Source organism: Hydra vulgaris, chromosome 14 (assembly GCF_038396675.1).
Source record: "Hydra vulgaris chromosome 14, alternate assembly HydraT2T_AEP".
Taxonomy (NCBI): domain Eukaryota; kingdom Metazoa; phylum Cnidaria; class Hydrozoa; order Anthoathecata; family Hydridae; genus Hydra; species Hydra vulgaris.
Genome location: NC_088933.1, coordinates 42,051,047 through 42,064,150, shown reverse-complemented (window position 1 = coordinate 42,064,150; position 13,104 = coordinate 42,051,047). Strand labels below are relative to the sequence as shown.

Here is a 13,104-nt window from a genome sequence, read left to right as displayed (position 1 = left end):
GGAAGATAAAGCAAGGTCCAGCTACATTTACAATGTGCTTTTAGACCTTGTCTGAAAATGAAAGGTTTGTTATTAGTCAATATGGGAATGTCAAAAATATTGTGATAGTTGTTTACAATTTTTCTGAGTTTTGTTAGAGATCCACAACCCACTTTTTTCAAAACCACAAGCCACTGCAAACTCCAAGCTGTTACAAAAAAGAGATAAGATTAAGGTTCAGCTGCTTATTTTTAGCAATCAAAATTTGAAGACATTTTGTCAAAGCAAGAGTATAAAGCTGAGTTGTCAGCAAATAAAAAGCTGAGCTGAGTTTTATTTGCTGAGTCAGTAAATAAAACTTAAAGGTAAGATTGTCAGGAAGATTGTTACTGTAGTCATAGAAACAATACAGAAGCAAAACAGAGTCTTGCAGTACCCATAAAGTTACTGAAAATGAAGAAGAGTGTAAGCCTTCAAAAAAAAATTTAATACTCTGATTAGAAAGAAATGATTTTATCTCAAAACCTTTTTAAAAAAAATGATAATACAGAGAAGACCAATCTTAGGATAGTTGAAGAGTTCATAGTATTTTCTAGAGATTCAAAATTTGCAACCACTTAATTAGCACTTATTAAGAAATTTATTAAGTTATTAAGAAATAATACTTGTTAAGAAACTTATTAAGATTGTTTAGAAAGAATTAAAGAGAGAACACTTCTGAACATTATAATGAAAATGTTGTCTGAACAAGCCACAAGCCATAAAAGAATTTAATTAAGAATCAACTTTAGCAACGGAAACCTAGTGATTTGGATGTCTATCAATGGGTTGTCCTCTATAACTGGAATGGCAGGAAGTGTATGCCCATTATATTCAATAGTGGAATTAAAGAACAAGTTATTTGCAAATAGTTGTGTCTTATCATTGGGAGAGGTAATAAGATCATATCCATAAAATAGAGATGGAATGTTAGATTTAATTTAGTTAATGACACTTTTTCCAAAAGTGTCATTCACTAAAAGATTTTCCAAATATCTCTAGAATCAAACAAAAGACTTTCCAAAAGTCTCTAGAACCTAACATTCGAGATACAGGATTTAGAAAACTGAGAATAATGGAGCTTAGCATCTATATTGGAAATAATAAATAGGGGTTTATTATCAAGAGTTGTTCTTTTGAAAAAGATAAAAAAAAAGATTATGGTTTAATATAGCTGCACAAGAAGGTGAAAATGTGGAGTAGAATGAGGCTTGACTTAAAGTTGGCAAGAAGAAATAAAATCTTCCATACCTGCTTGGATCCAGGAGGTTAGTTAAGCGACATGTTTATTCATACATAATATGTATATATATGGTTAAAAGCATATTATTTTGTTTTCGTGCTTATTTTTCAACATTTTTCAAGATATGTCAGTTTTTCAAAATTCATTGAAGAACTTTTAGTATGTTATTTTTCATTAAGTAAAATATTGCAGGTAAAAAAACTGGGCCTAAGAAAAATATTTAGGGGTTGCGCAGGGCAGAAATAATATGTTACTAATGTACAAATTTGCCTAAAACAATGGTAAAAAGAACTATATGTTATTTAAGTTCTCCTTTTTTCCAATGAGAGACATCTGTTTGCGATGATTCTCAACAATATGAAGTACATATTGTAACTGCTTTGGATCTTTGACTTTGTTTTTAATATCTTGAATCAGCTTAACTCCCAGTTCAACGCAGTCATTAACCACTTCTAAAAACTTGACTACTTTGAACATAACAGTTATGGTCCTTCATTTTATCCAATGTATATCATCCTACATCTTCACGTCCAATATATAATAAAAGGTAGTTGCAACCATGGTGATGATGATGATCCACATGATCAGGTTTCATTTTGAGTAAATCAAACAATAGCCAGGAATCTGGTCCGATACAAAATCAGGAATTTTATTTAGTTTAATTTGTGGATATATTGGTTTTCCAAGCTTGATTTGTTCATTCCTTTTGATGTTAAACAATTTCAAAGCCTGCGGCAGAATTTTACTGCAGCAAAATGTTCGATTGCTGGAATAGATTCATCAAACAAGATGAATACAACTACCTGTAAACTATTACCAATAAGTTCCCGATAATCTTCTCTTGGAAATGTATATTTTTACATCTCCGTCTGCAGGAAATTCAAGCTGAATAATATCTTTGTTTTCGTGGGAAATCGAGTCCTAGTTATTCTGAAGCATTTTAAGTAGCAGCTTAATAGGCCAACTATGGTTTTGAATAACTGCTTACCAGATGTGTTTAATGTGTAACTCATAAATGTAGTGCCGACAAGCAGCCCATAAAATTGCAAGACCGATATCCTTCTCAATTAAAGTCGCACATCCTGCTTTACAGCCGGTTTTACTAGTTGTAGTGTCGAAGCAAAAAGCAATCAAATCATCAAGTAGCTTCCGTGATTTAAAATGGTTGATAAATTGATCTTTTTGGGCTACACCAGAAATAGTTTTACCATTAAGCGATGAAACAAGTTTGCTATCCCAGTGAATGCATGGATGAAGTGGGTGGTTGCATTCATAATTATATTTTTATTGATGGAATTAACTTTCTCATTCTTTCTTTTGATGACGATTAATATTCGATTTTCAAATAGCAAATTGTTCAAGAGGAGCGCCAACAGATTTAACTATTTTTGCTTCAATAGCCATTGTGCCTCTAAAGCTTAGGTGTAAGCGATCGGAAACTAAGAAATAAGGGCTGGTGATCTTTTTTTTTTGGTGACATTGGGTAAAATTTGTCATCTTCTAAGCTTTTTGTGTTTTATCATGCGCTGTTTTTTGCTATTCCAGACGTTCAGTACGATCATGTACTTTTTTCTCTCTTTGATTTAAAATAGTATCTCAAGCAAGCATGTGGCCAGCCTAAAAAAAATCAAAAAATGTACATATTGTACACCTCAAACACCTCAAACACCTCATACACCTCAAACAAAATAGAATAGCTAAATAAGTAATTTTGTTTACTGTGGATATTTCCACTGTGGATATTTCTGCGGGTTTTGTAATAACAGCCACTCCTCTTTCCAAGCTGAAATTCAATCTGTTTCCAAGGCAAAATTCTCGTAATATTTCGTAGACTTTAGATGCTGAAATATCACACAGCTGATTTATTGATGCTCTCGGAGATGCAAATATCTTCTTAAAAAACCAACTTTTAGTGGAAGTTTTAATCCAACAGCTAAACTTTTTTTGAGACCAAACCCAATAAATTCGTCTTGATGATCTTTTCTTGTGTATAAAGTTTTTTCCACTCTAGACTTTTTCATTTTTTAACTAGTACACTTGAAATTTTAAAATTTAAAACTGAAGTAATACAGTACTACTGTAAGTCATTTCGATTTTTTTTATAAAATTGATTTCCCATAAAATTTCCGAAATTCCATGGGAAATTCTCCTTTGGTTTGGGAATTTCCCAGAGAAATTCTTTAGGAAATTTAAAAGCAATTAAGATAAAATTTTAGTGGCTTTTAAATAAATTTTTATGAAAATGTTGATTTTTAAAAGTTGGCAAAGTGACCTGTACCACCCCTAAATATTTTTCTTTCAGCCCAGTTTTTTTTTATCTGTAATACTTTACTTAATGAAAAATAACATACTAAAAGTTCTTGAATAAATTTTGAAAAACTGACAGTAAAATCTTGAAAAATGTTGCAAAAAATAGGCGCGAAAACTACAATTTACTTAAATTAGGTAACTGTGCTATCCCTAAATAATGTTTGATTGTCCCAAAATTTTACAATAATTATTTTTTAATCATTATGCGCCTCACATTATTTATAAAAATTTTAGTATTTATATGGTGTAGACTACTATTTGTAGATATGAAAGATGATGATCAGATGGACCTGTGGTATGACACTAACCAGACACAAAAAAGAACCATAATCTTAGACAGAGATCAGAAAAAATGTTGTATTGAACAATGTTGGTCAGAGAAGAATTGTTTGTTTATCAGGATATAGAGAGGCAGCAGCTTCAGGAGAAAATGACTGAGGTAGAAGTAAGAAAACTTGGAGAGAGTGCATGAATTTGGCACTAAAAAAATATACTTTTTTTAAAATTATTTAAATATTATAATGACCATAACCACTGCCAATACAACCACCACTACCTGTGCCACTACCACCACCACCTTTATCAAAAATTATAATAGATTTATTTTCTTAGTTCTTAACAGCCATCTTAAAAACCAAGATGGCTTCCAAGAAAATGCTGACAATTTTTCTATTACATTTAAGAAAATGCTGACCATTTTATTTATTACAGTACATTTGACCGTAATGAACAAATGGCATAGAAAAACAAGCCTTTAATGCTTGTTAGTGGACTTTATGATCAGCACTAAATGCCAACCTGGACTCAGGATGCCGAATTTATGCTACGTGTGCTGCTTTAGTTAGGGTTATAACAACTCATCTGGGAAAAGAAAAACTATGTAAAATGTTCAAATAATTGTAGGTAAAGTTGTAGGGATAATAAAAAAGCTTTTTATGGGTTACATATTTGCTGGCCACCATGACAGAGATAAAAATTTAAAAAAAAGTTTGAGCAAATAAATATTAAAATTTCTATTTTAGATTATTTTAAGTGATGACACAGAATTGCCAAGTAAAATAAAAGAAAATCCAACAGCAGAATATTTAGGAATGGGTAATTTTTTTTTTTAAATAATGGTAATATTAATATAAGAGTCTTGATTACTAGCATTCTTTTGAGATTATTAAAGGAATTCAATTTTTATATTTATATGATTGCTTTATTATTAAATTAGTGTGCATGTGTCATATTTTATATTTTAAAATTTACAATGAATTAAATATTACTATAAATATTTTATTATTAGTATTATAATATTTATTGGACATATTGTTGTATATAAAAATGTTTTAAACTAACTTTTTATTTCTTATCTAAAATCCTTCACTCATTCTTATTTATTTTTATTATATTTTCTATTATTTCATAAAAATATTATGTCCTAGAAATACTATTAAATATTTATTTAGATATTTACATAAATAAAATCAAGAAATTTTTACACATTTAAAATCAGGAAAATCTTAGATTAAATTTAAAATAATTAAATCTCAAGGTTAAGAAGTTATTGCTGGTTGAGGGTGGTGAAGATTCTTAAAAAGATATAATCTATTAGTGTATCCAAAAGTAAGCTATGGAAAAGGAGGCAGGGGGATGGGGAGGTTCAAAGTTATATGTCTTCGTATTATATTAAATCTTTATGACTGAACTCTAATCCGATCTTTATTTGAAAATTTTTTTTTTTTCATATTAGCTTTTCAATTTACTTTAGGTATTGTGCGTAATATTGATCCTGTCAATAAACTTTTTTATATCTTAACTCCAGAACCACCAGAGGTATTACAACATGTTAATGCTCTTTTAAAGGGAAACATACAATTACCAGTTAGTTACCTAATAGAAGTAAGTGGCTTTATAATTGATTCTGATGTAACTTAAATCTTCAAATGTTTATATATTGTTAATGTTAATTTGTATATCATCTTTTAATACATCCTTTAAAATCCAAAATTGTCAACAAAAAATTACAGAAATTGTTATAAATTATCTTTTTTTTAATATTATGAAAATATTAGATTAACCGAACTGGATTATCTTTTTTAAAAAGTTCAAGTGTTTTATCGCATTTGTAACTCATCTTCATTAAAATTAACAAAAAGAAAAAGAAAAATAGAAACAAAAAGAAATAAAAACAAAGAATTTGAGTTAGATTGCAAAAAAATTATAGATAGCAAAATGCAAAATAGTTTTTTTAAACTTTGTTTATTAATAATAATTATTGACTTTCAATAATTATTATCATTTTTATATATTTTTATACTTACCGTTAGTAATCAATGCTAAAAAAGATGTCTAAAGCTAAGGCCTGTTATTCTTTTATTTCAAAGGCTTTTGAAAAATTTCCTTTTGCATAACATATCAACTTTTTCAATAATAAACTTAATTTTTGTAAAGATTTTTTCCTACAAATTATTTTATTATTATCATTAAACATGTTTTTTTTTGACATTCCTTTAACAGGTTTATTTATCATATTCATTCCTGCATTTTTCTAGTTTAAATTGTTTCTTACTTAGACACTTCTATTTCCTGTACTCTAGACAATACCAAAGCTCAAAAATAGACAGTACCAAAGCTTAAAAACTTACAATTTTTCATGCAACATTTTACTTTTTCTTAAACATATATGCAACATTGTATTTTCTCCTGAAAATATATCTAATATAAGTTGAATATACTGTCTTAATTTGTTCTGGTTTTCATAATTAAGCAATTTTTTTTTTTGATTTTTTTTTGTTTTTTTTTGTTACTTCACCTCCCCAAGGCCAAGAAGGCCACTACAGATGAGGAGGCTACTTGTGGTTATAACCCTCTCTCAACCCTCTAACCCTCTATAATTCTAAAACACGAACCTTGACGAACAAGACCGCTGCGCGGAGATACAAGTTGAGCGTGGTACTACCAGGGACGTGGTGGGGATCGAACTCAGAACCTCTCGCTTATAAAGCGAGCGCTCTACCACGACACCACTACCGTATTTATTCTTGAAGATTTAGTTACTGATTTGCAACAGTACTCACAAGTGAAAACAATCAGTTTTTTTTTCACAATTAAACACAATTAGTTTCTTTTTCACAAGTAAATACAATTAGTTTTTCAGTGTCAGTCAAACTAGATGTAGGTTATTCTGCATACTTTTGTTACAAATTTAGTAGTATATCTATATTATACAAATTTAGTAGTATATATTTATTAATTCTACACAAAATGTATCTGTAAACTATAAAAATTACGTGAATGTTTTAATTGCAATAAATAAATATTTCTACCTAATTGTTATTTTAGTAATCAAGTATTATTAGATAGAAAATAAATTTTGTGATTTAGAAAAATAAATTTTGTTTTTATTTATTTTGTTTTATTTATTTTTAGTTTTAAAAGTCAAAAAAAAAAAAAAAAGTTAAAAACTTTTTTCTTGATTTTCTTCATTTCTTAGTAACTCTCCACACAATAGTTGCTGTCTGTAACCTTGTTATTTTATATAAAAATAAATTATGAACCAATCATCCAAGTAATGACCAAACAATGAGCTTTATTCTGACTGAAATTGATATTGTTAAGCTCCAAAATAATTAGATCAATATTTATTTAAAGTGGCTATTATGTTTAAGATAATTCAGTATAAAAATGTCCTGGTTAATCAAAAATCATTTTCTTCTATAAGAGACAAAAAAATCACCAAGTAGTTTTACTCATCTTGCAATACAGAAAAAATTGTATTGCCAATAAAAAAGAAATTTTGTTTTGATTTTGGTTTAGTGTGGTTTAGTGGTAGAGCACTCGCTTCGTAAGTGAAAAATTTTGAGTTCAATACCAACTGTGTTCCTGGTAGTATTAACCTCAACTAGTTCTAAGCTCAGCGACCATGTTTTTAATGGTTTGTGTCATCAGAATTGAAGATTTTAAAGAAAGAGGGTTGGTAACCACAATTAAAAAAAAAGTAAAAAAGTAAAGCCTCCTCAACTGTATTTGCCCACTTAGTGTTGAACTTTGTGAAAAAAATTAATTAAAAAACATTAAAATATGAATAAAATTAATTTTAAAAATTTTTCTTTCAAATTTTTTTATATATTAATATGTTTTTATATATTATTATGTTTTTATATATTATTATGTTTTTATGTATTAAAATGTTTTTATATATTAACATGTTTTAGTTTTTTATTGTAAAATGGTTAGTATTAAGTTATTTTTTAGTTATTAACTAGATAAAATTATTGTTTTGTTGTTTGCTTGCTTGAAAAATTAAACCTACATTTATAAAATATACATAAAACTGCATTTATAAAAACAAACAAAACCTACATTTATTAAATATACATATTGTATAATATATTTTCTTATGTATATTTTAACATATTTTAACTTTATAGGCATCTGTTGCATATAAAAATGTTTACATAATTTTTTTAAATTTTTACATACATATCTTCTTAAATTTAGCATCCTTGTGAAAGTCATCCATATTACTGTCATGATTACATCTCTGTATCATCAAAAGTATCCAGTGGAATGAAAACAAGGTTCAACCTAAAACGAAAACCTTCAAGAAATAAAAATTCTTTTGGGGAAAAGTAATTTGTATATATTTAGGTTACAGGAAAAATGAAAAAAACTTAAACCAATGCTGGAATGAGATTTTACATTGTATGTCGGAATGAGATTTTGTATTGTTTGCTGGAATGAAATTTTGCATTGTATAATTTTTTAAAATAATAGTAATAATAATAAAGATTATTTGTTTTTGTTTTTTTTGTTTTTAATAATATTAACTTCAAATTGTCATTGTAAATTGTATCACAATGTATATGTTTTTATAATATTGTTGTGTATGTTTTTATAATTAAGATACAAACAATAGTTAATATTTATCAACAACAAAGTTATAACAACCAGGGACATAGTTTGTTACCTCTAATGTCTCCATTACCATGTTAATCAAAAATGTTATAATTGTAATAAGATATTTGTTTGGTTTCATATATATAATTTTATATATAAATTTTATTTATATATTAATTTTTTAACTATTATTTTTTTACATCAATTATTTTGGCTAAAAGTAGTTGTTAAAATAATTTCTAATTTTTTAATTTATTTAGCTAATATATGTTAATTAATTTTTAAAATGCAGGATGCTTAAATCAAATGCAATGTTTTTAAAAAGGTTTCAAGGTCATAAATGGTTACCATCAGTTAAGTGGTTATCATCAGTTTCTCAATCTTTAAAGGAGGATTGGAGGCAAAGATTCACTGAGAATAATATTGAAAATCCATTAGGATCAGTTAGAGAAATAACAAAGTTTGCAAGAAAAAATGCATTTCAGGTATCTTTCATTATTTGCATCTTTATCTAATTTGTATGTTTAAGATTAACAGGTATTTCAAAATAAAAATGATTGTGCTGTTTTAAAACACTAATACAAGCTAAGTAAACATTTAAATAATTATATTATTTTGGTTTTTAAATTATTACATTACACAACTTTTAACCTCCTTTATTTCACTATGACTATAAGTCTGTGGCTCTGACAAAATAAATGAATGATAGAAATATATATCTATAGACATAGCTATTTGTGATTAATAATTTTGACATGTCGATTTCAAAATTATTACTTGAAATATAAGAATTTGTAACAATTGAATATAAATGATTAAACATTAACTTATTGACACAAATTCCAAACAAAGAACTTTTTATTGTTAGATTAATATTAAAGTAAAATATTAGTAACCATAGTGACCATAAATAAAATTTTATTAAAACTTTTATGTTGATTATTACCTTTAATAGGAAAAGAATGTTGATGCAATATTTAGCTCTCTTTGCACTCGACGATTAAACAGGTTTTTTCTTTTAATTAGGTTTTTCTTTTTAATTTTTATTTTCTTAATCTTTTTTAATTATTAGATTTTTTGTTAAAATAATTTATTTAATAGAAATAGCTCGAAACTTTGTCAATAATTTCCAGTTTATTGTATTATAGTTTCAGTTTATTATTATTTAAACTTTAGTTTTAGTTTATCCATATTTTTATTACTGCTGTTGTTATTATTATTAAGTTTATTGTCAATGTTATCTAGCTTATTACGTGCAATATCCACTTTGTTTTTCTTGTCTATAGAGATTACAGTTTGTTTTCTTGTCTATAGAGATGACATTTGATTTCCTCTCCATAAAGATGACAGTTGATTTCCTGTCCATAGTGATAAAAGTTGAATAATCAACTTAAATTTTAATCATTTTTTTATTAATAATCTGTTTAAGTTATATTGGATTTCAATTGTGAAATCAAAAATTACATTTATTGGTGACACTAAAATGAGTATAAATTTAAAAAAGTATATTCAAAGACTGTTGTTACAGACATGAAAACTCTTTTCTTTATGAAAGTAAAACATTTATTACTGAATTTTTTATTTTTATTTTATTTACTTGAGTTTATAGAAAATAAACTAAACTAAAAGTTTAAACAGAATTTTAGTTTACCTATTCATCTTGCATCTTTACAGATGAAAGATTTTGTTCTTTTTAATCTAAGTTTTGATCATGTCTTGGTATGCTAAAATGCTGAATGCTCCTTGTTATGTGAGAAGACAAGCCAAAAATACACCTCCAGCTTTGCGTATACAATATCAATTTTTTATTAGGCTTGTATTTCCATTAGTTTAAGACTTAAATTATATTCTATCCGGCAATCATTAATTGCTTGACTGGCATTTTATGTCAGTGGTTATGTCAGTGTGATGTGAATAACCTATTTACGTAAATTTTTATTCTTTTTCAAAGTTCAATAAATAAATGATTAAATTCAATTATAATAATTTTTCAAAGTTCAAAGTAAATAACAAATAAAAAATTAAAAGTAATAAAACATAAAACATTCTTCTTTGCTTCAAAGTTGTTATTGCACTGAATTGTGTTGCAGTCTCAGTCAGAGTTGCATCTTTCTCACATGGGTTTCTCTTACTCTTTTTAATTTTTAATATTCAAAATTTATGTTCTGCATATATTTTGTGTAAAGCAATTCTTGAAGTGGCATTTTTAACAAAAAAAATTTCAATTGAAAATTGCAAAGATATGGAAAATCCTTAAAAAAATGATTAGAATCTATCCTTGCATAGAAAGTTCTTGATCAGGCCCACCCATATAAACCTGTTGGGAAATTGTGTATTTTATGTTTCATGGAGAAATACCATATGACTTCATCACCTTTAAATTAATTAAAAAAGTAAAATAAATTTGTGTTTAAGTATTGCTGTTAAATAACAACTTTAATTTCATAAGATATCTACAGTATTTTAACTATACTTTTAGATCTCGCTCGTTTCAGACATCTCGGTCTCGGAAATCTTGGTCATTTTTCTATCTCGGAATCTCTGTCTCGGAATACCGAGAAAATAAATGTGAAAATATAAAAATTGAGATTACTGAAAATTATTGAAAACCTTCAAAGTTTAAGCTTTCGTTTTTTAACGAGAGAAGAGTCAAAACGTTTTTAAGTAAATAAGAGTCCTCAGCACAAATTTTCTCACGAGGAACTATTTTTTACGTATTTCCCCGAAGGAAACAGGTGAAAAATAAAAAGCGCTAATATTGAAGATTTTAATGTTTTTAAAAATTGTATAAGTTGCAATTGCAGTGCAATGTTTTCTCATTTATGATTTTGTTGATAATGAGATTTTTCAAATGAAAAGATATAAAAATATATTAAATAAAAAGAATGTATTAACTAAAAAGTAAGTGTTTATTAAATTTATTCATAAAAAAATTATTTTAATTTATGACATTTGGTATAGCAACTGCAACTTTAATGATTTTTAAAATTGAATAGATTCAAAAATTGAAATTAAAATTAAAAAAAAATTGCGAGAGGAACTTATTTGAAATGGCAAAACTACTATCTAGTTTCAAAAAATGACAAGTTTTACATTGAATGCACATTGTGTCCTGATGGTGCAAAGGAAAAATTCATCAAACGAACAGACTACAATACAAAAAAAATTCACGCTCATTTATGGAAGTTTCATCAATATCACCATATTCCTTCTGCTGACAAATCCGAAAAATCAATGCATCATCAATCTTGCTCAAAAATGATTGACTCGTTTTTTAATGTGAAACTAACATTGACTGATGAAATGGTTGCTAAGCTAGCATCTAATATTGGACTTAGTTTCAACAAAATTGTGAATCCGTTGGTGCAAAAGCTGATTGAAAATTACACAAAGGTTGAAGCTCCCAAAAACGTCGAGAGAGTTTGTCAGGCACCAAGTGTGCTTAGTTTACAAAACAAATGAAGAAGATGAAGACGAAAATAAAGATTTAGACAAAAATAAAGCTGAAGGAAATTCTGATGAAGAAAATGTGGAAGATGAGGAAGCATTTCAGTACAATCCTGCATTACCTAGTATTAAAACTCTTGAAGATGTTCGAACTATTGTAAAAAAATTCAAATACAAACTTAAATTAGTCAAAGAGCTTAAAGAAAACGCTAAATCTCTTGGAATCAAATTCAAATTGCTAGTTCTTGATGTCAGAACTCGATGGAACAGTGCATTGAAAATGTTGAAAACTTTCAAAGACAGGATCCCAGCTATAAAAAAAAACTCTTAAATCATTTGGACATGATTGGCCTAATTATTTAGAGACAAGCATTTCTGAATTAGTAGCAACTCTTCAACTATGTAAAATTGCTATGGATGCCACGAGTGGCAATGATGCTGACTTGAACATTGCAGAAGGGGCATTAGAATTTTTGTAAGAGGATTTGCAAATGAAGAAAAGTTTTATTTGTGAAGATATTGAAATAGAGATTCTTAAAAGATGTCCAATCTTAGCTGTTAGTCTGCTCAAATTTCTGAACAATCCAGGAGTTCTTGAAGTACCGAAAGTGTCCCCATTCTTACTCTCATCAAATAAACAACTTATTGAAGAAGCGAAAAGACTCTGGCCTAAACATTTTTTCACTCCATTCAGTAATGATGACAGTGATGATGTTGTGGAAATTGCATCTGAAGCTCATCAGACAGTCGAACAGACTCCTAATGATCCTAAGTTATGTCTTCTCGCTTCCTTAAAATGTCGAACAACTCCAAACTTTGTTCTAAAGCTCAAAGACCCACCTAGAAAGAAAAGTGAATCCAATGCCCAACAACAAATCCAAGTCGCTGATCCTAATGATTTGACTGCTGATGAATTTAACAGCTATGTTATGACTGGATTCAAATCAGAAAAGTTATGGATGTTAGAAAATGCGTTGAAATTAATCAAGCCAACATCAATTTGATGCGAAAAAATTTTTTTAGTTTCAAGCAACCACCATAGTAAGAAACGGGAGAAAATGACAGCTGCAGCTTTGAATGACTTAAGTCTTTTGAAAAGTTTTTTCAAGAGTCAAGATTAATATGGTAAATGTAGAAAACTTATGGTTCATTAATATAACAATAAGAAAAAATTATAAAACACAAATTTTTAGGAAAATTTC

The 13,104-nt window shown here is 27.6% G+C and overlaps 2 protein-coding genes across 2 annotated transcripts in view; both read left to right on the top strand.

The window, feature by feature from the left end:
• Positions 1-8,345, top strand: part of LOC100209793 (polynucleotide 5'-hydroxyl-kinase NOL9) — a 70,801-nt gene extending 62,456 nt beyond the window's left edge. Inside the window, exons 13-15 of the mRNA XM_065817140.1 lie at positions 4,594-4,666; positions 5,325-5,455; positions 8,057-8,345. Of these exons, the coding sequence (XP_065673212.1) occupies positions 4,594-4,666; positions 5,325-5,455; positions 8,057-8,191 (339 nt within the window). The 3' untranslated portion in view covers positions 8,192-8,345. The remainder of the gene's footprint in view (positions 1-4,593; positions 4,667-5,324; positions 5,456-8,056) is intronic.
• A 368-nt stretch (positions 8,346-8,713) lies between these two features.
• LOC101236287 (MTRF1L release factor glutamine methyltransferase) overlaps positions 8,714-13,104 on the top strand; it is a 42,059-nt gene continuing 37,668 nt past the window's right edge. Inside the window, exons 1-2 of the mRNA XM_065817139.1 lie at positions 8,714-8,940; positions 9,411-9,463. Of these exons, the coding sequence (XP_065673211.1) occupies positions 8,749-8,940; positions 9,411-9,463 (245 nt within the window). The 5' untranslated portion in view covers positions 8,714-8,748. The remainder of the gene's footprint in view (positions 8,941-9,410; positions 9,464-13,104) is intronic.